Consider the following 25,032-nt stretch of genomic DNA (forward strand, 5'->3'; position numbering starts at 1 on the left):
TTGTTTGTGAGCATTTACGTGATGTCCAAACAGCGGCCCACCAAACTATTTTTTGCGGCCCACTAAGCTCTCACAATTAACGATTGTTATGGCTGATACTATTTTCATTTATATTTATTCATTCTTTTAATGTTTCCACTCTTCTTTCGAAATAAGACATCATTTAGCGCTTCTGTACAACAAAAAGGTGCGGGCAACACATTTCCCTAAATTTTGGAGTTTGGTCCGAAAAGAGTGTCAGTGTTTGATAGTACTTATTTGTGTGAAAGTATATTTTCCACCATGAAAATTGTGAACAATCGCTTCCTGCGGCTAGCAACAACAGGAATGGATGTTGATATCCCAACCCTTGTAAACGCTGCTAGTCCTCATTTATCATTTTGAATGGGTATATAATATTTCAAATACATTTTTATTTTTTCTACCGTATTATTATTATTATTATTATTATTAACTGTGGCCCTGCACTTTACTAGTAAAGATGGTTATGGCCCTCAGGCTCATTATAATTGGACACCATTGTTCTATACTATTTGTCTTAACTTGGCTTCAGGAATCACCTCCCAAACGTTGTCGGTTTGTTTTGAAACATCCTGTATAGACATTCGAGCACGGACGGAATGTGGATACTCTTATCAAATATTTAAACCAAATATAGACATTGATGTATATATATATATATATATATATATATATATATATATATATATATATATATATATATATATAGTGTGTTAATGTATTATGTAGCCAAAATCCATTGGTGAAATCCCTCACACCTAAACAATAAAAAAGTCCATATGAACATAAGGCGAAAAACACGTTGTTTCATAGTTGGGACGTATCGGCGCAATGGAATTTATAGAGGAAACTGCGATATAGTTTCCGTTCTTCCACCTGTCTCTCTAAAATCATGTGCGCCGGTACAACCCAACTTTGAAACATATATATTTAGATAGCGAGTGTACTAGTTCCTCTAATAGTTCTTTAATCGCCTTTGATATCTCTCATAGTTTTCGAGTTAGGCAGCCTCAAAGTTACCATTTTCTCGATTTCGGCATCTCGTAACTTTGAAACAACGCGTTCTTCGCCCTATGTTCATATGGACTTTTTTATTTATTTATTTATTTATTGTTTAGATGTGAGGATTTCACCAGTGAATTTTGGTTACATAATAAATGCCGTTGTTGATGCTTTGATGGAAACTATGATATTCAGATTTAACAATCGATTAAAATATTGTTCTCGAATAGTTTCAGCAATTGTTATTCTTGCAAGTTAGTGCGTTACATAAAATCAGTGGCGGCTCTTGAGGAAACCACATAAGTAATATTTATCATGTAGGCTAAGCAAAGAAAGCTATTAATGTATTAATTGTTATATACAGCTTTCTGAAGTTGTATGAAGCTTTGTTCCCTTAGCATGTTGAGATAAGATTTAAGTTTTTACCTACTTCGTTCAAGAGTAGCCCTTGAATAAAACAAAGAATACTTATTATATATCAATAGCTAGGTATTATATACAGGGTATTACAAAAAAATTGTCAGAATATTTTGAGAATAGATTCCTTACATCAAAATAAGAAAAAAAGTTCATATGGACCTGTGGTCGGAAGCGCATAGTTTCTTAGTTATAGGGTGCCGGAAACGTGTAAAAAGGAATTTTAGAGGTCCATAGTTCCACTACTACAGGACCGATCGTAGTCGGGTCAAAACACCACTGAGGAACTAGTATGTGAACTATCCAAATATCCATCTTTCACAACCTACGTTACTTGCACAATTATTTTATAGAAGCTGTTTGGTAGAGATGGTCATCCTCCCTCGGTTTGCCCTCATGAGGGCCACCCTCACCCTCACCTCACCCTCATTTTAGTAGTTGAGGGTGAGGGCGTTGGAGGGTGAGGGTGATAAAGTAATTGAGGGTAAGTGTGAGGGCGTCAATGGAGGGTGAGTGTGATGGCGTCAATTGAGGGTGGGGGTAAGGGTTCATAAAATTAATTATCTTGTAATTCTTCATTTCTGGAAAATATGTTAGAAAATGTAATGTAGTTTTTTTCTTAGAATTAATCGTCGTTCACAGAAAATCGTCATATCAATATTCCATCAGTTTCATACACTTTTCATGCGCGAAGACAAGATGTTTCTCATAGCTTTATTACTTTTCTATGTTTATATATTTTCACTTTATAGAAATAATAATTACGTTTGGGTTTATCTGCTCCAGCAAAAACATATATCTGATGTGCACGCTGATCCATGTTGCATAATTTATACGGTCGAGAAAAAAAAAAAAACATGATGCAAGGTTTATCAACGACTGTTATAAAGCTCGAAGTCTTTTTGTCTGAAGAGACGTGCAAGCAGAGATGGTCATCCTCCCTCGGTTTGCCCTCACCTCACCCTCATTTTAGTAGTTGAGGGTGAGGGCGTTGGAGGGTGAGGGTGAGTGTGAGGGCGTCAATGGAGGGTAAGTGTGAGGGAAGGTGAGTGTGAGGGCGTCAATGGAGGGTGAGTGTGAGGGTGTCAGTTGAGAGTGAGTGTGAGGGAGGTGAGGGTGTCAATTGAAGGTGAGGGTAAGGGTTCATAAAATTAATTATCTTGCAATTCTTCATTTCTGGAAAATATGTTAGAAAATGTAATGTAGTTTTTTTTTCTTAGAATTAATCGTCGTTCACAGAAAATCGTCATATCAATATTCCATCAGTTTCATACGCTTTTCATGCGCGAAGACAAGATGTTTCTCATAGCTTTATTACTTTTCTATATTCATATATTTTCACTTTATAGTAATAATTACGTTTGGGTTTATCTGCTCCAGCAATAACATATATCTGATGTGCACGCTGATCCATGTTGCATAATTTATACGGTCGAGTTAAAAAAAAAAAAAAAAAAAAAAAAAAAGATGCAAGGCTTATCAACGACTGTTATAAAGCTCGAAGTCTTTTTGTCTGAAGGGACGTGCAAGCAGAGATGGTCATCCTCCCTCATTTTGCCCTCATGAGGGCCGCCCTTACCCTCATTTTAGTAGTTGAGGGTGAGGGCGATAAAGTAATTGAGGGTGAGTGTGAGGGAGGGTGAAGTTGAGGACGTCAATGGAGGGTGTATGTGAGGACGTCAATGGAGGGTGAGGGGAGGGCGTCAATGGAGGGTTGGGAAAAATGACCATCTCTGCTGTTTGGGAGTACTTGATCACTCTCCACCTACCTCTAAAAATTGGTGTGCAAGTACTGAAGCATTCTTAAGCATGGATATTTGGATAGTTCACATACCAGTTCCTCAGTGATGTCTTGATCCGACTTCAATAACTACGATAGGTCTCATAGTAATGGAACTATGAACTTTTAAAGTTCACTTGTTTTACGTTTTCGGCACCCTGTAACTCCGAAACTATCCACTTTTGAGCATAGGTCCATATGAACATTTTTCTTATTTCGACGTGAGGAATCTGTTCTAAAAAAAAATGTGACACCTTTTTGTAACACTCTGTATGAGGGAAAATTGTAATATGGTAGCTATCTACCGGTCTCCTAATGATGATGAAGATACATTTCTAAAATCTTTAAGTAATGAGCTTAAAAACTCGTTCTAACTAGTAGTTTATTTACTAATCAGAGGTATTAATTTTGGTATACTAAAGTAAAAAATATTGTAAAAATATAGATACGTACTGATGGTTATGTCTCATGTATTAAGTATTTTCTTCCTTTTTTTCTCTTTTCAGACTGAAAATATGAAGAAATCATCTGATGCTGGAAGCGACATCCACGATGAGTTTGACCTCCTTCTTTTAATTTCACATTATTATGCTACTCGTTGTGCGTGCAAAGGAGCAAAATCTTTGGAGAAAATAGCCGCAAAAATATCTGTTTCTCTCTTAAGGCATACGGATGTTATTCCAGCAGATAAAGGATTTTACGAAGCAGGAATAGATGCAAGAGTAAGTCTTACTCGTATACGTGGTAAACATTTCTTACTTTAAAAATGTGCGAGAATGAATAAGGTGTTTTTTAAGACTAGAATATTACGATATTTTTGTTGCACGATCACCATATTCTAATCAACACGACACAAAATAGTTTTATGGTTAGCTTATGGTTAAAAAAAATCTCTCAAAATGAGCAAGCTTTTAATATAGCTACTACTTGGATAATATATTAGAATGTTTATAACCTGTTCAACAAAATAATTTAGAGTTAGTAATAAATACTTACATTATTATATTAGTTTGGAAATGGGAACAATAATTAGATAGGAATGGGTAAGTGTTAGAATAGTACAAATCCGAAGTCTATCAACCGATTTCTCCTATTTTATATGGCATCCATAGGGGTTGTAATATAATAGAGACGTTTTCCTCACGTACAGTTTTGCAAGCTCAAAGACTCGGTCTCTCTTCGTACCCACTAAACAAAACAGAACCTGAACAGTCAAAAAAGTACTGTTAAGATTATTTGAATAATTTTTCTCCTGGTTTAGGAATATTCATTTCCAATATTTATTATTCGAATAATTATTTGTTTTTCTAATATTCGAATAACGAACATTGTTCGAATAATGGAAGACTCCATTATCCTAATATTCGAATTTGAACAGCACTAATGTCAACAAGCAACCCTTCTATCGATAAAATCCATCCGTCAACGCGTCTTTCGACGTTGCCTTATATCCGAAACTTCATAAAGGAACTGAAACCCCTTTAATTCTTTTTTTAAGTCACACAATTTTGAAAGCACATTTCGATTTAACACAGATGGGAGCATGGGCCTCTTTTACGTAAAAACATGACTTCCTTTCTCTCTCATTAGTTATAGAATCTACTATTTAATTTTCGCAAACAAACGCGCCCTTGGCATGAAAGACCTGCGTTCGGTTCCCGGCGGAAGCTCATGTGGATTGGATAAGCTGTAAGTCCACGTCTCATATAGACTTGTTGTTAAAACGGTTACTAAATTGCATATACAGTATATGTTTGAGAACAAGATCCTGAGACGAATATTCGGACCCAAGAAGAACGGGAATGGGGAATGGCGGAAACTTCATAACGAGGAACTACATAATTTATACGGTTTACCGAACATTATTAGGGTCATCGAGTCTAGGAAGCTCAGGTGGACAGGTCATGTAGCCAGAGTGGAAACGCTTTCAAAGTCTTAATCGGAAGACCACTCAGCAAACGACCATTAGGAAGATCTAGGCGCAGATGGGAAGACAATATTAAGATGGATCTCGCGGAAATAGGAATACAAAATAGAAACTGGATCCAATTGGCTAAGGATAGAAGTCAGTGGAGAGCTTTTGTGAACACGACATTAAACCTCCGGGTTCCATAGACCATAGGGTTAGTTTAGTTGGTGCAGTGGTGGTTAGTGCATATATATATCGACTGCCCTGCGATCTATTATAAATACACTGTTTGGTGACAATTCTAAGCTACCAACGGTGTGGCAACACTAGATAGCAGCTATAAATCAGGAAAGCATGTAGTAGACTTCATAATAAAAGTAGTCTTAATGACTGTACAATGACCTCAAGCATGACATGTGTGAGGCTTATCAAAAAACGGACTATGTAGGGTAGTGGCCAGTGCATTGGCTCAGTAAGCCGGAGACTCGGGTTTCGTTCTCGGTCTGCTTGTTCATTTTCACTCTGTATTTCGTGTTATCCTATAATTGAATTTTAATAAGCAAATGCCGATGCACTATACTACACTTTATCCACGGTTAATTTTAAATTACTTAAAGAACTCTCTTGTGAGAAAATGCTTAGTGGTGCAATAGACCTGGGTTTGATTCGATACGGCTGAGTACGATTTAGACTCACATAAAGCAGTAGATCCATGTCTCATAATAACTTCGATGTTAAAAAGAAACGCGATACTCTGAAAATACCAATTAGCTCATTAAATTATCTGTATTTTTGGGAAGTATTATGCCAATCTATAAGAACGTGTTGTTGTACAAATTCAGCATCTCTTTGTGACTCAAATTTATAAAAGGTCTTGCCTTGTATCAAATGATTTAAAAATTCTGTCAAACTGTATCGATACTTGATGACATCTTTATCAATGATTTCTACTCGTTGCTAGAGTAACATATGGTAGGTTCCTGCCTTCTTGTCAAACCGTTCTGAGATTAAAAAAGAAAAAAAAAGTAATGAACTTGGGTTCTTGGAAATATACGTCATGAAGTTCTTCACAAATTTTATCATGTTGTCAAAAAAATTTGAGTCTTTGGCTGTCAAACTAGAGAATGCATTTAGTGTGATTTGAAAATTACGTTATGAAACCGCATATGCACTATTTTGTTTTGTTTCATGATTTGCCATTTTTCTGCCGTAATTCCGTCGCTACAGAAAATGGTTTTCACAGGTTTAAAAAGAAAAACCTAACATCAATCAGGGAGTTCTGTAGAGACAGAAAGAAATTATAGTCTGACCGTGCCAGGTCCGCTCTATACAATAGATGCATTAAAGCCTTCCAGCGAAGATCCACCAATTTCTGATTTGTCGTGAAAGAGGTATGGGGTCTGGCATTGTCGGCGTGGAATATATCCTTTCTGTTGCTCAGTTCCGGTCGTTTCTTTTTAATTGCTAATTGTCGACAGTACAGGTCCGAGTCTATCGTTCTGCCTGGCGGTAGCACCTCTTAATGCACAATTCCCTTCCTATTCCACAAACGCACAGCATAACCTTCATGGGCGCCAGTGTAGACTTTACCATATTCTGTGGAGTTTCTCCTCGCTTGGATCACGGTTTATTTTAGCACATTGTTGTAGAGGCTTATTCACTTTTCAGCACTCGTAATCAAACGGTTCAGAGATGGCTCGAGTTCGTTACGTTTAAGTAGAGGTTCGCAAATAGGAATTCAATCGAGCCAGCCAAATATCGATCTTCTTTTTGTAGCCAGCTTTCTCCACCTAATTTAACTACTTGGTGATGGATATTTAGGTCATTGGTGATTTTGTGGCTACTTAACATGCCGGTCTTGCTCCAGTTTTGCCAGAATATCATCCACTTCGTTGTGATTGGTCACCTACTGCGAGGAGCATTTTGGAAATCTAAATTTCCACAACGAAAGCGACTCAATAGTCTTTTGGTCGTTGGTTTTCTTGCCCATAAACAGCATATATTTCTTCATGGGCCTGCGTAATGTTTGCGCCTTTATGGAAATAAAATAGTAAAATGTTATATAACATTGCGGAAAGTTCATTTATCTTCACGGCGCAATATCTTATATTTGATAATAAGAACTCCAACATCTACTAGCTTCAACTGTCAGCTGCCAAACGATGTTTGTCCTGACCCGCTGCGATTCATATTTTATGAGATTTGGGTCATTAACGCCATCTTCTGCTTGAAAGTCGTACTGATTTTTAGACTGCCCGATATGAATTTAAATTCATCATTCCTTCTCCAAGAGGCAAACAAGCGAATTAATGTTAACAAGAAAATTGCACCAACTTCTTTACGAACGGGAAGAATATATATCAATCTTGAAACAGTGAAAAGCATATCAACTTTCTAACGTATCTAAAAAATAAATGAATAAATAAGAAGTTCACCACAGTTGGAGAAGCGAGAATTTCATTTCCTTTTTTCTACCAGAAGGCAGCGAATAGAAATCATTGATAAAGATAACATTGAGCATCGAAACAATTTGACAGAATTTTTAATTTCCCGGATTCAAGGTAAGTTCTTTTATATTTGAGTTATTCAATATGTATGTTATAGAAACTATTAGCAAATATCTATCGTGTGACAACTAAAGTAGCTTATTTTGGGCTTGTACTGTTCTTTCACTCACCTCTTCATAAATAAACTCGGAAAGATTATCTTAACGTAGAACTGGCTTGCCACGTGAGACTACTGATGTAATATGAAACAAGAAGAGTTAAAAATTTCATTGTTCTTTCCAGGAAGTAGGCTGGGAGAGTATGGCATTTGTGTTCCTGAATCGTTATCTTGACATATGCGAAGCAATAGAGGAAGGAAATTTGGATTTGTTGGACAACACGGATTTCGTTGGTACAGATATTCCTTTTGAAGTACCGTTACCATCAACGCTTTACTTAGATCCAGATGAACATGAAGAAGTAAAAGAATGGGTATTAACTGTGTCCATGGATCAGAAAGTGGAACAGGTGAATAATTACTTTGTATCTATGAGTTATTGTATTTGTTTTGTAGGGTTGCTGCTGTTGTATTTACGTGCTGTTATTGTGGGAAGGGATATTGGAATGAGAGAAATCAGTGATTTCCATAATTTGCAGTGGTACAATCACGGTGAATTTCTATGAGCAGGATTTAGTTTTCTCTGCATTTACTTCTAAATCCATGTCCTTGCAGGTGTTTAATAAAAAACCCTGCCTTTTTTCTATTGTCTTCATATCATCTCCTATCAGATGTACGTCGTTAGCATAAGCCATAACCTTGTGAGGCCCTGGTTGCTATCTTTGATTTCCTTAATAGCACACTGCAGTATAACCTTACCAAAATGGCTTTCCTATAACACAACTTGAAAGAAGAAGAGCAGTACTGTAGTAATACTAGCAATATCGAGTCAGTAAATAATTATTTGTAACCATAATTTCTCGTGTAATTCACTGGATTTGACCTTATCACAATGATGATAATGCTACAAGATTCATTGTAATAAGCGTTGGTTTGATACTGAGGAGCATGCATGTATTTTTCAGGGGACGGTGATAGATACCAAGGAGGGGAGAGCTGTGCCCATTATTTTTATTTCATACTGTATCAAACGACTTGTGTTACATTACTCATTTGTCAACAATTAATAATCAATTGAGTACTGTAACCACCCAGGTGTCGGGTCGTTGTTCTGTCATCCGTGGTTCTGCCAATAAGTATTCTCCTGTGACCTGAACTTACCTGGATAGGACGATGAAGGGCCTCTCCAAGAAAGGATTGCAAATTGTTTCCAAATCGCTCATCGGTCTCAATGAGATGAGCATTAGGCGCCGAGAGGTTCGGATGTCTCGTCCCGAAAACCTCACGGACGATCAGACGGTCATCCAGACCATAGCGCACACAAACATCATTTACACAAAGAACGAAAACATACTGGATTAAATAACACTATACTTATTTATTAGAATACTATTATATAAAAAATAACGAAGAAAAATGATCACAACACTTAACACAGAATATATATATATAATTATTTCCACTATCAAAATCGCACTTTACATTTGACTATATTGTAGCCCTTTTTATCACTGTGATTTGTATATAGGAGATTGACTGAAATTTTACTATAAATGCTTCTCTCACACCATTGACTCACTTAAGGGATTAGCACTGGGGGAAAAGTTGCCGGGATAATCCCACGTAGAAATCCAGTTGCTGCGCCAAACAGTTCTGAAGCGTTAAGATGAGTCTTCAGCAAATAAAAAAAGTCTCCAAAGTAGAATGCTAATGTTGGAGGGCGCGTTTATAACTGACATGTACGCACAAGGTATGTGAACCTGGGACTTCACTAGTTGGGGCTAGCCGTAAGAAAACGTCCTTCGCCGGCTAATAGTTTGTGCCCCTTAACACAAAGTCATACCTGATTCCCGACGCAACGTGCGTGGTGGCTGCACACAATTCCGGAGTCAAACTCCTAGAGCGCAAAGTTCTTGATACGAGCTGCAGTGGTTGACTGAAGAGTGTTGGCAGTTCATTCCAAAAATCACTCAATTAACTCACCTGTATGCACATACAAACAGTATACGGAAAAGGATTTATGTTAATTTTAGTCCACTGGCCACGATGCACGAGACATTGCGATAACTCGGGCGTGAGAAAGTACAGATAAGGAACTGCAAAAGCAATGTGACTGGCGTCACTCTGGTCACTCGAACATCTGGTCAGCTAGTATTTCCATAAATGATTAAAGAAAGCACTTAATTCAGTTCCAAATAACTGCAGAATATATACTGTGCATATAATAAGTCAGGGAGAAATACTGAGAAGGTTCGTAGCTCACTGAAATGTTCTCACCAAAAGGCAATGTTTTAAATATATGTGTGAGAAAACAATGAGAGACTTCTTTGTCCAGTTGCGTGGGAAGGAAGCAATTCCCACCGAAGAAATTATTTGCGTCTCAAAATAAAGTATAAATCGAAAAAAAATGATCACAGTCTTTACGAAATATACAGAGCGTCCACCAAAAAAAAAAAAAAAAAATCTATAACCTGGTAGCGGTTATAGTACAACAAATTTAGTTTCCTTACATGTGACAAGTAAGGGAAATTTTACGGTATATATGAAACTCTAAAATTTTCCGAAAAACACTAGTGCATTTAGGATTTCAAGAAATAACACTCGGTCATGAAAAGATTAATGACCATACACAAGCTGTGAATACGAGATGAAAGTTGTATTTAGAAGAAATTTACCCGTAACTTTATACCAAACGCGATGGCTAATAGTGCTCACATTTGGAGATTCAAACCCTGTTGAGAACGCATTAAAAATTCAGAATGGTGTGTGGGGATAATACTAAGTAGTGGACTCATCCTTCATGAATTCGCTGTCAAACAAGAACACAATCAGAATCAGTCAATTAATCTAGAAGCGAATTTGCAGGTTAGTTGTCTAAAAAGTATTGACTCTTTGGAGGTCAAATTGAGAGTACATTTACTGTGCTTTGAAAACAATATTATGAAACCATATACCCATCATTTTTACGCCAACACCATAATCCCCTCGCTTTAGAATTTCTGTCGTTTCTGGTCAAAAAATTGTGACACGTGGTTTTCACAGACTCGTTCGAAATTAGCTTATCACCATTCAGGGAGTTCTACAAAAATTGAAACGGCTATACGATGAATGCATTAAAACCTCCCAGTCAAGTTCTGTCAACTGTCAGCGTGGTATACGACATTCTTTGTGCTGACCAGTTCCAGCCGTTTCTTTTGAATTGCTAGGGGCACTTGCGCTAGTAGTTTCCAATATAGGCCCGAGTCTATCGTTCTGCCCAGCAGCAGCAGTTCGTGTAGTATGATCCCCTTCCAATTCCACCAAACGCTCAGCATAACCTTCTTGGATGTCAATGTTGACTTCGCCACAGACGGTGGAGTTTCTGCTCACTTTGACCACGATATTTTTCGCATATGGTTGTTGTAGGATATTGACTTTCCGTTACTCGTGATTAATTCCTTCAGAAATGTCTGTTAGTTACGCTTTAGTGGAAATTCGATCGACTAAATGTTTTTGAGTGAAATCATGTGGCATCTAAACGTCGAGCTTCTATCTGTAGCCAGCTTTCTTCAAATGATTAACACTGTTTGGTGATGGATGTGTAGGTCATTGGCACTGTCGTGATGCTTACATATTGGGCTTGCTCGACTTTTGTTGTGCTTGGTGGTCTACTGCAAAGAGCATCCTGGACATCGAAATTTCGAGAAGAAAAGCGACTGAACCAAATTTTGGCCGTTGCATTTGCACTTTTATAGAAATGAAATTGTAAAATGTACCGAAGTTTTACGAAAAGTTCACTCGTCGTTACAACTCAGTACCGTACGTCTGATTCCAACACATTTTGCACATCTACTAGCTTTAACTGTAAATTGTTAAATGACGTTAGACCTGATCCGCTGCGACTCACGTACCGTAAGATTTGGGACACTAACGTCATCTCGTGTGCCAAAGGCTCAGTATTTTTTTAGACTACCTGATACGTTACTTTTAAAACTAGGTGAAAAACCCAGTGTTCTGGATCATATGAATTTATTCATTAATGAAAAGTGAAAAAAAAAAAAAAACTTTCGTAGTGTCAAAAATCGTTCGTATTTCGTAAAATATGAAATGGAGTTGTAAAAATCTAGTTGAGCGATTTGGGTGACCATAATGGGTGTCACATTTTCTAACTTTTGAGTAAACCGGAAAAGGAGATTGACCATTCTCATGCAATTTAATACAATGACATACCAAACAAATTTCCATTACCATTTGTAGTTACATTTCCGAAATTCAACTACCTACATACTCGTTTGTGGTTCCATCAAACCTAGTTTATGCCATGGCGTTTACCATTAGGTTCACTTAGGTTTACCGCTAGGTCCGAGCCGCTCAATCAATGACATTAGTTTTGTTTTGATTTCTGAGAATTACGTTACTAGAGCCTTTCTGTTTCAAGTATGCCCCTTCTGGCGCTGTGTCAATGTGTTTGCCCGTACCTAGAGGAGGGACAAGTTGCTGCGGTCGAGACCTTTTAATTGTTGGATGTGGATGCATTGCCACAATGAATTATTTCACGGACTTCGCTGTGCTGTTTTGTTAGCCATTCTAAATACCCTACAATCTTCACTCATCAAGACCGAACGACTGAATGACATATTGGCAACACAGCTGAGGTCATGCACTTCCTGTCCCTAAGCAAAGGGAGGGTTTCTTCCGTCAGAGGGGGGCGGGGGTGGGTCCGAAGTATGTTTCGCATATTTTCCGAGGGCACACCTGAAATAGACAGGCTCTATTAATTTGTAATTTGGTAATTGAATGGCTGAAAACCAATCTAGTACAAAGGACATTTTGCACGAAATGGAAATAAACAGAAACCTATACGAACAAAATATGTATGGCAAAGGATTATATGGAAAATAATGCTCTTTATTACTAATGCAATTGTTTAGGGATCAGTCAACTTTAAATTTAATTTTCTCGCGTGCTGCAATTATGTACTTACACTGTTATTGTTTTCATCCACTCAGTTATTTTTTGAAGTGCCCTCGCAGTTTGTTTTCAGCAAATTTTTGGGTAAAGTACGAGCTTCATACTATGAAATAGGGGGGTTCTGAGGTCAAATTTAGGTTATTAGGATAAGAAATGTGTGTAGATTCAAAGAGTTAGTGTGCAACTTGAAAAATCTACATTTTTGTTATAACTCTGATTTTATATTCTTTATCTATAGATATTACCTATTGATGAACGAAATGTTTATGAGGCCTCATTAACATCACGAGATGGTAGATCCTGTCTGCCATGTGTTATAACAGGGTATCCAGTGTTGAGGAATCGCGTCGAGTTCAAACGACCAGGAAAAGTGGCGTCGAAAGAAGACTGGAACAAAGTAATGATGGCTGCGAAGATGTCTCCGGACAGCGATTTGCAAGATGTCCTCACTTTTATTAGTAACTGGTGTGGAGGGATTCCAAATTTCACGTTTTAGTTAGTTTGAGATTTGGCTACTTTACATACGCTAGCTTTTAAATCGGACATTTGCTTTTAACTGTAACTTATTTCTTTATTAAGATATTTAACTAACACTCAGAGCAGAACCTTGAATGTAGGAAAGTTTTATTCGTTTTCTAGTGAGTAATATGTAGTATTAGAAAGGAAAATTTTAGTATCGTAGTATGTTGTGTAGCATATGACCCAATTAAGTATATCTTCTCATACGAAACTAAGAGTCTTCTGTAAACAATGATTTAATTAAAATGATGTTTTCTGAAGAGAAAAAAGATATCCAAAAAAGAAAGAAAGGAGAAATTAGATTAGATTGGCTTCATAGCATCTTTTGGTAAGTGCAGTGCTATATTCATTGGTCAGAATTAATATTAGAAAAATTCTCACAAACTAGAATTACAGGTAAATACACAAATGTGTATTTTCCCATTCTACATATTTCAAATAAAATTTTGATGATAAACAGTTTAAGTACCACTTTTACCTTTTAAGCCTTGTGAAGATATTAACACAACAGAGTTTTGGATTCATTTGTCTTGTTTCAATTAAGTTAGTGTAAGTCCTACAGCGAAATCTGTTGGGTTGGTCGTGTTTTATTGTTTGCTAATATAGATCGATGCAGGTGTGAAGTTATTTTATACTGAAAACATTATTACCAAACATGGGAAATAACTTTGGTAAGGGGTTTATTAAAAAGGTGCTATCCAGCATTCCCGTGGTAAAATTAAAGAAAGTTATTGGGGAAAATCTGAATCAGGATGGCTGTTCTGGACTTGAATCTGGACCTCCCGATTTCAAACGAGAATGTTAACCATTTATTTACGTCCATTCAATAGATTTAATCGTATTCTATGTTCGCTACTTGTCTTCTTGGCGAACCTTAATCCTACACAAGTTTCATTCTTGACTGCATTAGTTCCAAGGAATTTATTGCAAGAAACTACCTGGAAAGCGTGCACCTGCTAAACGAAGGTGCTTTTTAAACTTCCAATAACGCATCATCATATTACACATCACTACATCGATTGTTTACAAAAGTTTCGTAAGATGAACAGTACTTATTGTCCACTATTGCAGAACCTATAGTTATTTTGCTAATAATTTATAATACTGCTTCTAACTAAATAATTAATTTAGTACAGTAATACCGAGTATAATGTAAGAGTGACCACTATATCTAGACTATTTTAGAATTATCATCATTATTAGTTTAAATTATTAAATATAATCACCTTTTTTAAGGTAAAGTTTTATTTTGCCATGTTACATAGTAGATGTGATGTATTAGATCGTAATTTTTGTTTTGCACTAAAATTGTAATGCTCATTAATAATGGGTTTACTTAAAAAGGTTTATATTATACTGTGATAAAAATTGCCGTCAATATAAATCAGTGAAAATGTTTGAAGATGCTTAAGTAATTGTGACAAATTTAATGTGTGTACTGTTATGTGATATTTTATCTCCGTCCATTTACACTTCTATTTTTATAATATGTTGCAAAGTATTGTTGTATATTGACTCCAGGATTTATACTAGTTATTTATTAATAATGCATTGTAGTTACACATATCCGAAGGTTTTAAAATGAAAAGTTGCACTATGAAAATGTCTGTATTTTCGCCTGCAAAAAGGGAACATCTTGACTAAATCGAAAATAACTAAGGTACATGGGAAGTCACCCTTTCCATGAGAGTAATCAGTCTAATGAATCAATATATATCCGCTGTTCTACACACAAAATTAGAGCCCCCTTCCCCTCTGCTCATGACATGGAATGAAGCTTTCCTAATGTGATGATGCAGAAATTTGCTTCCGAAGTTCGTTTGAGATGTAACAAGCAGGTGCTGTCATTAAGAATTGCCTGCTATGGCAAAGTCACATTTTTTAGCGGCCATAACAACTACAGAGTACTGCTACCACTCCAACGACCTTAAAATTTCTTGTTCAGGAAAGTGTGAGGTGCTCCATTTCGTTGCAGCCATGCTTGTTCGACTAGAGTTTTACTTATGAAGTTGTGGTATTAGTAATGTATCCAGCGGTTCTTTAAACAGAATACTGCATCTACATGTTTATTATGAATAAATAAATAAATAAATAAATAAATAAATAACGTGATGTCACCTCAATCAATGTTTTGTTGTTGTCAAGGATACGGTGAATTTTCGTCCACTTTATACATGCTTTTGTTTTCAGAAATTTTTGACATGATTATTATTGTGCATTACCAAATCGTCTGTTACATGAAACATGAATGTCATTTTAGATTACATGATCGTTTGAAACTTCTTTCATAAACTCACAATTTTTTTTTTTTTTTTTTTTTTAAAAATCACATGCTCAGACTAATACAAATAGGTTTTAAACAAAATAATTTATTTATTGGTTAATTGAAGTTAACGCCCCTTTCCAACAAAGATGAATGTCATTTTAGATTACATGATCGTTTGAAACATCTTTCATAAACTCACAAATTTCTTTTTAAAAAAATCACATGCTCAGACTAATACAAATAGGTTTTAAACAAAATAATTTATTGATTGGTTAATTGAAGTTAACGCTCCTTTCCAACATCGTGGCTATATGAGACGGGACCTACTGTTTAAAGTGGAATGTGAACAACTGCTCGGATTTGTAGCCGAAACAAGTATCTCCACTAAAGGTGGAAGATTATGCACACAGAAAGCATTTACGTTTACTATTTGGCCATGACAGAGCTCAAAAATTAGATGAATTCCGCTTCCCTCTTATACTTGTATAACAAAAATATATATTGAGTCAGCCAATTTATTATATTTATGTTGTATGTAATTATTACCAAGCATACTATTCAGAAGTATTTTTGTTCGTTCATATTTTAAAATTAAAAATCTCCCCTGGCGCAACAACCCATGGAGGCCAGGGTCTGCAAACTGGTTTGACATTCATGCTTTTGGGGTAATGTATATGATCAGCACACTGTCTCCCGTCACTGTTAATACTGGCTTTCTAGACCAGAATTCGCTACTTCTTTGAAGTAGCTCCAAAATAGGCCTCACGACGCTGGGTGGACGCCGCAATGCCAACACCATCTGATGAATATCACCCATCTTTTCTCTGACCAGATCCGGCGCTGCTTGAGTTCTCTGATCTCATGAGAAGCGGTATTGCAGTACGGCTAGAGCGTGAGGTTATATTTTAATAAACACATGAAACTTAAAGTGGCAAAACTCAACCGTACATTATGGATCTTAACTACTCGCTGCGAGTTCCAGAGTAGTGAGTATAAGCAGAATAAACCTCTACGTGAAACTATAGTGGAAAAATATTATTTTATAATACGTACAAATTGGCAAGACTACTACTTTATACTAAACATTGCATTTCCAGAAAAACCTTTTCTCTTTGTTGCTTCTCTTAATTATAAGCTAAAGTTGATTCTTAGCAAGAGATAAACCGTACAAAATGAGGTAAATATATAATTTCATGTATAATGCGCTTGTGTTAAAAGTGTTCGTCAGATATCCATATACTTTTTTCACATTAATGTATGTATATCAAGGAACAATCCTGCAATTTCAGTTCGTAATTTTCAACTCCTTTAAAGTCCTATCCATCCTGTAAACTAATTCAGAATTACTTAAAGAAAGAGAGAGAGAAAAAAAAGCAGTTTACGGGATATTTGTTTTTTCTAATATGAAATCTCCAATTTTCATTTTTTTAAGGCATCTTTCTTTCCATATTCATACACCACATTTCTTCAATCATTTTATTTACTTCGTATTTTCAATGTGAGTATATTTGATACTTATACAACATTTATCATTACATTTAACAAAAACCTATTAAACATTAACAATAAAAGCAACATGGATTCGAGCAGAAACTGCCGGAAAGTGAAATAAGTGTGTGAACAGTATCGTTCTTAGAAGCGAGGGCAATGTCAGCATAGGAAATAAAGGTGCATGCTACAATACTTTACGGACAGCAGCACGATTAGAGACAGAGCATTAACTGAAATTACTTCAGAAAGGAATACTAGTTTCCTATTAAAATTACATAAAAGAGTATTCAACCTAGTCCCTCAGATGTCAAATTAGCAACACTATGTGGATTGTTACCAGAGTTAGAGGGGGGGGGGGGGAGGGGAAGAAAGATATTCAAAAAAGGTGTGCCAGTGTTCAACAGACTGGGTTTTCTGACTTCCCATAAATTCCAAGATTTACGAAACAATTGAAATTACTAACCTTATATCCGTGAAAAAGACAATCTTTTTGTTAGATGATTTCAATACTCCCTGCTACTTTCTTTACCAACTTTATAAACTCCTACGGTAGACTCATTGTGTATTCTCTCATCCTGTGACTTACCTTGGAAGAGGACAACGACATTACTCTGAAAACGAATGTCATTCGTAAATCGTTTTCCATTTATATTTCCAAACTAATGTTATTGTCCTCTTCCAAGATAGTCACAGGATGAGAGAAAACACAATCCGCCTTATGCAGAGATGTTTTGACGTATGATTAGCGTCATACTAAAAACCTGACTACTGCAGGAAACTTGTTAGTCGAACTCTTTAGTATGTAACTAATCACACCTCAAAAAGACTCTGCATAAGGCTCAATGAGTCTAGCATAGGAGTTTATGAAGTTACTGAAGAAAATAGCAGAGATGATTGAAAATCATCTAACAGTAAAATATTATATTTTTCACGGATACAAGAATAGTAATCACAATTTATAAATGTGTCCCCCCTCGTATCCAACAGTACATTTCCAAAACGATTTTCAGTTTTTCCGCCATATTACTGATTTTCCAGAATGTGGAACCATGTTAATTTATTGTAGTTCGAGATGTTTTCTATTATCAAAAAGTAAGTCTTCTAACCAATTATGTCACCACATGCTTTGGAGATGAACTGCTCAACAATAAGCAGTACCTCACAAACACTAACGATTTAATTAATTAATAATAAAGTTTTATGCTATATTCTTTCTTATCTAGCGATATGTATAGAAAAAGATAAAGGAACCGTTCCGTTCGTTATGGTTCGGCATTACTCGAACAATCATCATCTGGCTGAGAGAGAGATTTGTCAGTGTCAGTATCTGTGTCGTATCATAGAACTTAGTCGTTTCACGTAGTTTCATTTTCCTGAAATATCGTGAAGTGAATTGAGACATAAAAAGAAAATAATCATATGATAAACAAGGGAACATTTTTATCTCAGAAATTCATTTATAGATGAGAATTCAATTATATTCAAAGGAGGAAATGACTGGATCAAGAATCTAGTTTGGATCTGCGGATTATAATGCCGATGTGTTATCCATTACGCTATCTAGTCCATCCCTGAATAGTCTTTTACGACCGATATAATCTCTCTCTCGAAATCTGTGCTCAACCATTTAGATCACATGGAATGTATCACAATTCCTGCTGTCCAAGCACGCGCAGAGCCGAAGATAAGGTTCAGTTCTCGGCCCAGTCGTCCATTTTTCACTTCAAGACAGCCATATACACGCTAATTATTTAATATCAAAAATAAGTTAAACTAAACAGTTTTAAATTTTGTTTTGTAATTTTAGTTATAAAGTGATCTATCTCTCTGTACATCACAAAATACTACGGCTTAATACCCAATGAAAACTTCGTTGATACACATCCCTTTAGTTTACTCTGTTGAATATTCTAAACGCAAAGTGAGAACACACAATTACGCAGAGAAATTGTATGTTTGTTCCTTGAATGTTTGCAATATTTTGCAAAACATGTGAATCAGAAGGTTTACTATATGTATAAAATACATAAACTTCGTAAGAAGAACCTGATCTATTTGTCTCGGGCTCTGATTTCAAGTGCTCTCTAGTTGTACTGAATCTGTATATCAAAACAAAGAAATAGTTGTATCTAGTCATAAATGTATCTCATGTTTGTTGAATGAACAATATATTTGATAGGAAGCTAAAATATCAATTTATTTATTTCTAATTTCATGACTGCATACTCCATTAATTACATGGGCAAGGACACGAGAAATTGTATGTATTCGAGGTGAACTGTTCACTCAGTTCCTCCCTATTTCTCTAAAATTCTTCCAGTTAACATTTCTAAAAATATATTATTGAATTTTAGCTGAATTTAAACTTTCTACAACTTCGTTCTGTAGAGTTTCCAAAGTTTGTTATTTTTTAAAACATATGGACTGGATTAAATTGTGTTATTGTTTTTAACATGAACTGGATTAAATTGCGAAGTTCCTGGAAGTGTCTTGACTTTCAGGAGTAATGTTTCCCTTCGTACATAGTAAATTTTGCAAGCCATTATAGCGCACGACATACGAAATTACTTCTCTAATATACTTACCATGTATATAATATTGTTTAGAAAAGTGCTTTGCTGTGTCATTCCTTGCGCGCCTGCGTATTAGACACTAACCGCATACATTCATATTTAGTGCGTGACGTCAGCCACCGTTATTATAAAGACTCTACAAGCCCACTGAGTATTCGGCATATTCTTGTACTATGACGGGAGTTTAGGACTGACAACCAGTATTTCTTAATCTTAAGTCTGGTTTTGGCGATAACACTATTTTTACTGAGTACCCTTACTTTATTCGTCATATTCAACAAATCTGAATGTTCTCTGAGACCTCGTTTTAGCGTTTTCATTTCTGATATTTTTTATGCAATATTTGGTCGAGCTTTTATCCATTTTCCTCTGTTTTAGTAGTCGTGCTTTTTCTGGGGGGGGGGGGGGAGGGGGGATTTTTTGTGAGCGATATGTATTGCACATTAGCTGTTTCGTGACGGGTTAAAGAGCCCCACTGCTGACGTCCTCATTAAAACCTCAACCAGCGAAACACAGGTGTTTTCAAGTTATTGTCAGAGTTTCGTCGTTCTTGCATTAGTGGGTGATACACAGTTAATGTAAACACATGTAAATGTAGCATAACACAACAGGATTTTCTTCGTCAAATGTTTCGATACCTCTGTTACCAAATTATGCTGCTAGACGAGTTTTGTAGTTCTGTCGTATGACTGATAATGAAAAAGCTTTTTGTGTCCTTGAATATCACACGAGGTCCGTGACAATTACGGAACATTTTCGTACGCGTTATGGGAAAGGTCCATTAGAAGATGGTACGCACTCTTCAAGAAAAGGGGTTGCATTTGCAAGTGCAAAAGCAGTGATAGACCCTCAATATCTGAAGATGATGTAGAGCGATTTCGTGCAAGCTACTTACGGAGTCCGAAGAAATCGATTCCTGCTTGATCCAGAGAACTTGAAATTCCATCCACAACCGTACGGCATATTCTACGTAAACGTCTATCCATGAAACCATACCGAATAAGTCTTAGGTGCTAACACCCGACGACCGTTGTGCACGGGAAAGTTATGCACTGATCTGAACGTGCTCATGGCTAATATAACTTCCGAGAACCTAGATTTTACATACCATGATATTCCATGGAGGTGGAAAAGTAAATACGCACACACTGTGCGTATTTGAGGAACGGAAAATTCACGAGAGTTTAGATCAGGACTTCCCTAAAGTGTGTGTATTTTGCTCTGTCATGAAAAAGGTTTACGGTTCCTTCTTTTTCATGGAGGAGACGGTTACGAGATTTATTTTTCTTGTTATGTTAACCTATTGGTTATTTTCTTAACTGGATGGAGATAGTAACACCTATATCATGCAATTGTATGGAGCACCACATTTCCACAGCGAGCTGATATCACTATTGAACAGAAAACTACCACATCGTTGGACTATGTGGAAATGATGATGATGATAAGACTTCTGTCATGGTCCTAGACCTTTCCTTTTTGCACTGTTTCTTCTAGGACTACGTTAAAGACTCAGTTTACCTTTCTCCATTACTGTGTGCAAGGGACGAACTAAAGGCGCGCATAACCAATGCCATCAACACTGTTACACGTGACATGCTGGACCGTGTATAGTGCAGGAAGTTAATTACTTAGATATCTGCAGGGTTGCCAGAGATCAAACATAGGATATTTGTGTAAGTTCACAACCAAACTTGATGAGTTTTCTGATATTTTGCATGTATTTATCTTCATTATATATATATATATATATAAAACAATGCTTGTTTGTAACCCCCTCAATCAGTTTGAAAAACTCTGTATGTGTAATTATTTTGGAAATACCTGAATTGTGTAAGTATTAAGTCGAATAACTTGCAGAATTTTGTACTGTACAATCTTGTTCACAGAAAATAAGTTTACGTAGTTTTCTCTGAATATTTTTCTTGTTTTTAACTCTGGAACCTGTATCTACAGTGTGTTAATAAACTGGACCGATAAACTGAAACAGGTGATTCCTCACTTCAAAATAAGAAAAAAAAAAAAAAAAAGTTCATTCGGACCTATGGTCAGAAGTGCATAGTTTTAAAGCTAGAGCTGTTCAAAACCGTAGGAAAATGAACTTTGAGGATGACTATCTAAAACCTATTTGTTATTGAGCTGAGGCGGCATATTATTGTCTTAGACTTGTAATCTGATCTTTCCAAAACTACACGATTTGAATAGTTCAGTGGTGGCACAAGGAAGTTCCCCACAGAAAGTGGAGTGTCCCGGCTATTCCGTTAGGAAAGATGGGCCCGATTCATGATAGATGGAACGACGGTCTAGAAAGTTTCAAAAAGTCGTTCATAGACAATCGATATTTTGAACAAAATGAAGATGGCGAAGGATTTTTGGTGTTGTAACTACAGGAGGGACTGAATGTAATGGATAAAAATAAAATAAAATCATTACAGCTCTAGGTTCATGACCTGTGTTCTATAGAAGACATACATTAATAATACTTAATCATTTTGGAAGAACTGGTGCAAAGAAGATTTGCGAGAAAATGGGAGTATCCCCTCATCACAAACTCACTTGGTCGTGGATCTAGACTGGAAACACTTCCCATCTAGGTGCACACACTGTCGCAGAGTTACCATGTAGCCCATTTTCCTCCTACCTAGCGAACAACAGATTGTTGACAACGTGTGGTGATACACAAAAGTAACAATACTGGTTATATAACAAAACGAGGGAAAAGTCGTGTTAAGAAGGTAGATATTTCGAGAAGAGTGGTAACTTACCCTCTCAGGTTTGTTTTATACAAATTAACATTCCACAGTTTTGTCTCTTAGGCTAAAGGAGGCGGATGATTAAAGAAACATGAAAAGAGTTGAGGGAATGAGAATATACTAGACAATGGGAGAACTGCAAGGCAACATATGGACACTCCTGGAAAGATACCTGCGCATGTCGGTGACCAAATGAAAAGTTCCTTGGTCATGTGGGTCATGTGGTAGTTAGTAATAGGGAAGAGGATACATGGTATTGCCAGGCAGTCACAATGGTGAGTGTGTTATAGGACAGATAAGAGACGATCAAAACCAGCACGTACACAGTGTCATGGAAAAGCACTGTGACTGCCATATAAGTCTGGGAATAGTACAATCTACTCTGAAAGTATTCCCCTTCCCTTCACCTCCCTTTCTCTCTTTGATATATGAACATACGAGATTGCCCCCAGGGACAGCCAAAATAAATTGCAAATTGAAAACTCCTTATATACGAGTGCACTCCTATTGGCCCGAACAGATTATTACGCGCCGCCTTGTAATTAAGGCATCCCGGGTTCAATTCCTAGGGGTTACAAGAGGTTCAAAGCCAACGGTAGTAAGAAAGGTCATACGACTGTAACAACGAGCACAGTAAGAAACTTATCTGTATCTAGGGCAGGCTCTAAACAACAAAGAAAAATGCAACACATTTTACTTCGAACACGAGGAACCGTGGATCTGGCGGTCTATAACCGTACTCATAGAAGAAGTCAAACATAAGCTATTAAAATGCATATATCAGCTATGTGCGATGGGTGTGCAAGCAACTAGAGATGCTCGGAAGTAACGGTTTGTCCAAAGTATGCAAAACGTAAACTTCGACGGAAAGCGTTAATGGGAAGTCGATCTAGAGGCCAGATGGGGGTCATTGTGTGAACTATGCTTGATTGTATAACAAAAAATAACAATAGTAATGAAATGAGGACATCACTACATATGCGCACCTCTAAAGAAGCTGCTCAAAACACCGTCCTCCAAAGTCAATACAAGCATTGCGACAACGACGCAGTGAGCCCCTAATACATACGAACACACTGTATGTGGTATCTATGGCTAGTAAAAACAATTTTTGCAATTAGCTCTTCTTCAGACAGTATAGGCGTTTCTTAAATCAGGGCTTTTATATGACCCCACAGAAAAAAATTAATCGGTTTAGATCTGGTGAACGAGCAGGCCTTCTCACGGCACCATCTCACAAAATTATGTATGATGTTCTTTTTCTTCTGCTTGATCATTTCGCTTTAATTTTACATGTTAACAATGAGGGTAAGAGGACGTTGGACCTCATGAAGCTACTTACTTCTAACTAACGACGATTCCAACTATAGTTGAAGTAAAACTTACGTTTGAGGGTACTTACTTCGTGTGCCTGTATATAACTATAATGTTGCGTTATCGTTTTTTCTTTCTTTAAATACGAATTAAGGTAAGGTAAAAGAGCATAATGATTATTTTAAACCTATACTTTACTAATACACCAATGGTTATGGGACTGGGGCAGCGACAAATTTATAGCCTTGAAGCATAAAATGAAATTTATGTACTCTTCTAGTAACGAAAAACAGACCAGGAATTGAAAACTGGCACACATTCTACAGCCGCTGGTACATTAATGGTGTCTAAGTCCAAGATAATCACAATATTTCGTTTATACGACTTTCATCCGATATTTTGTTCTAGCACTTTTATACCGTCCTGCTCGATTTCGGGCTGGTTATACTTCGAAATGAAGCATTTATGCACCCATGTTGTCCATAGTTTCTTTCGTTTTTGTGCAAGGGTTTACGTTCCTTTCCCCCCCCCCCTGTTTCCGAACACCCTGTATATAGACTAGTGTTGCGATACGCAATAAGGCGAAATTGACTACAGGTTGATTTATCTTGGTTTGGGGATCACTGAATTCCTGCGTTTTACTTTTGCATGTTTTGGAACTTTGCACTACTTCAAGTTTGTTCTAAAGAATGATGTGATTTGCAATCTTATTACAAGTATGCAAAACATATCTAAAATAACTCTAATACAGCGTATAACTTTTGCTGCTAACTGCGGCTGCCATCTCTAAAGATAAAACAAGGAAAGTTGGTTCTAACAAGTCCGTTAATACAACTGAATACATAATCAGGAACACGGCGCATAATAAATTCAAAAGCTTATTTTGGCGGGAAGTATCAGGTGTTTGGTAACTAATTTTAAGAGTTCGAAGAAAGAAAAAATGTTTGAACAAATCATTCCTGAGCAAATTTTTTAAAAAGTAAAGATAATGCGAAAATTTGTTAAGCAATCGTATTCAATGTAAACTGTACTGTTCTGATTTTGAAAGCTTCAGAAATTTACTTCGATGAGAGTTTTTGAAGTCATGCGATTTCACTCCGTGAATTTTGTGATTGTTTTCTTAAATATGCCTAGAAACACATGGAAAGAGGAAGTAAGGGATTGGTGTTCGTGTTACAAATATGCTTCTAATACAAGAAATCATATTCCGCTTTGTGATGCCAATTTAACTACCATTACATTAAAAAATTGCCTCACAAACAACTACTTCCCTTATCCTTTCAACTTCGAAGATGGCAATCGTAGTTAGCTGCTGGACGTATTCACAGTTATTTACCATTATAGTAATTCATACGCCTTTACCAATTATTTCAATAAGAAATGAGAGATCTTACCAACACCAGCAGCAAATAAGGAGAAAAACAAAACTCAAG

At 36.5% G+C, this 25,032-nt stretch overlaps 1 protein-coding gene across 3 annotated transcripts in view; it reads left to right on the plus strand.

Annotated features, from left to right (window-relative positions):
• Nucleotides 1-15,511, plus strand: part of Oseg2 (intraflagellar transport protein Oseg2) — a 151,355-nt gene extending 135,844 nt beyond the window's left edge. For all 3 annotated transcript variants that reach the window (XM_081746560.1, XM_081746559.1, XM_081746562.1), the window contains 3 exons: nucleotides 3,727-3,942; nucleotides 7,919-8,143; nucleotides 12,922-15,511. In XM_081746560.1, coding sequence (XP_081602686.1) covers nucleotides 3,727-3,942; nucleotides 7,919-8,143; nucleotides 12,922-13,179 — 699 coding nt within the window. In that variant the 3' untranslated portion in view covers nucleotides 13,180-15,511. The remainder of the gene's footprint in view (nucleotides 1-3,726; nucleotides 3,943-7,918; nucleotides 8,144-12,921) is intronic.
• Nucleotides 15,512-25,032: the final 9,521 nt, after the last annotated feature.

This window comes from Thermobia domestica, chromosome 18 (genome assembly GCF_964235325.1).
Source record: "Thermobia domestica chromosome 18, izTheDome1.hap1.1, whole genome shotgun sequence".
Classification (NCBI taxonomy): Eukaryota; Metazoa; Arthropoda; class Insecta; order Zygentoma; family Lepismatidae; genus Thermobia; species Thermobia domestica.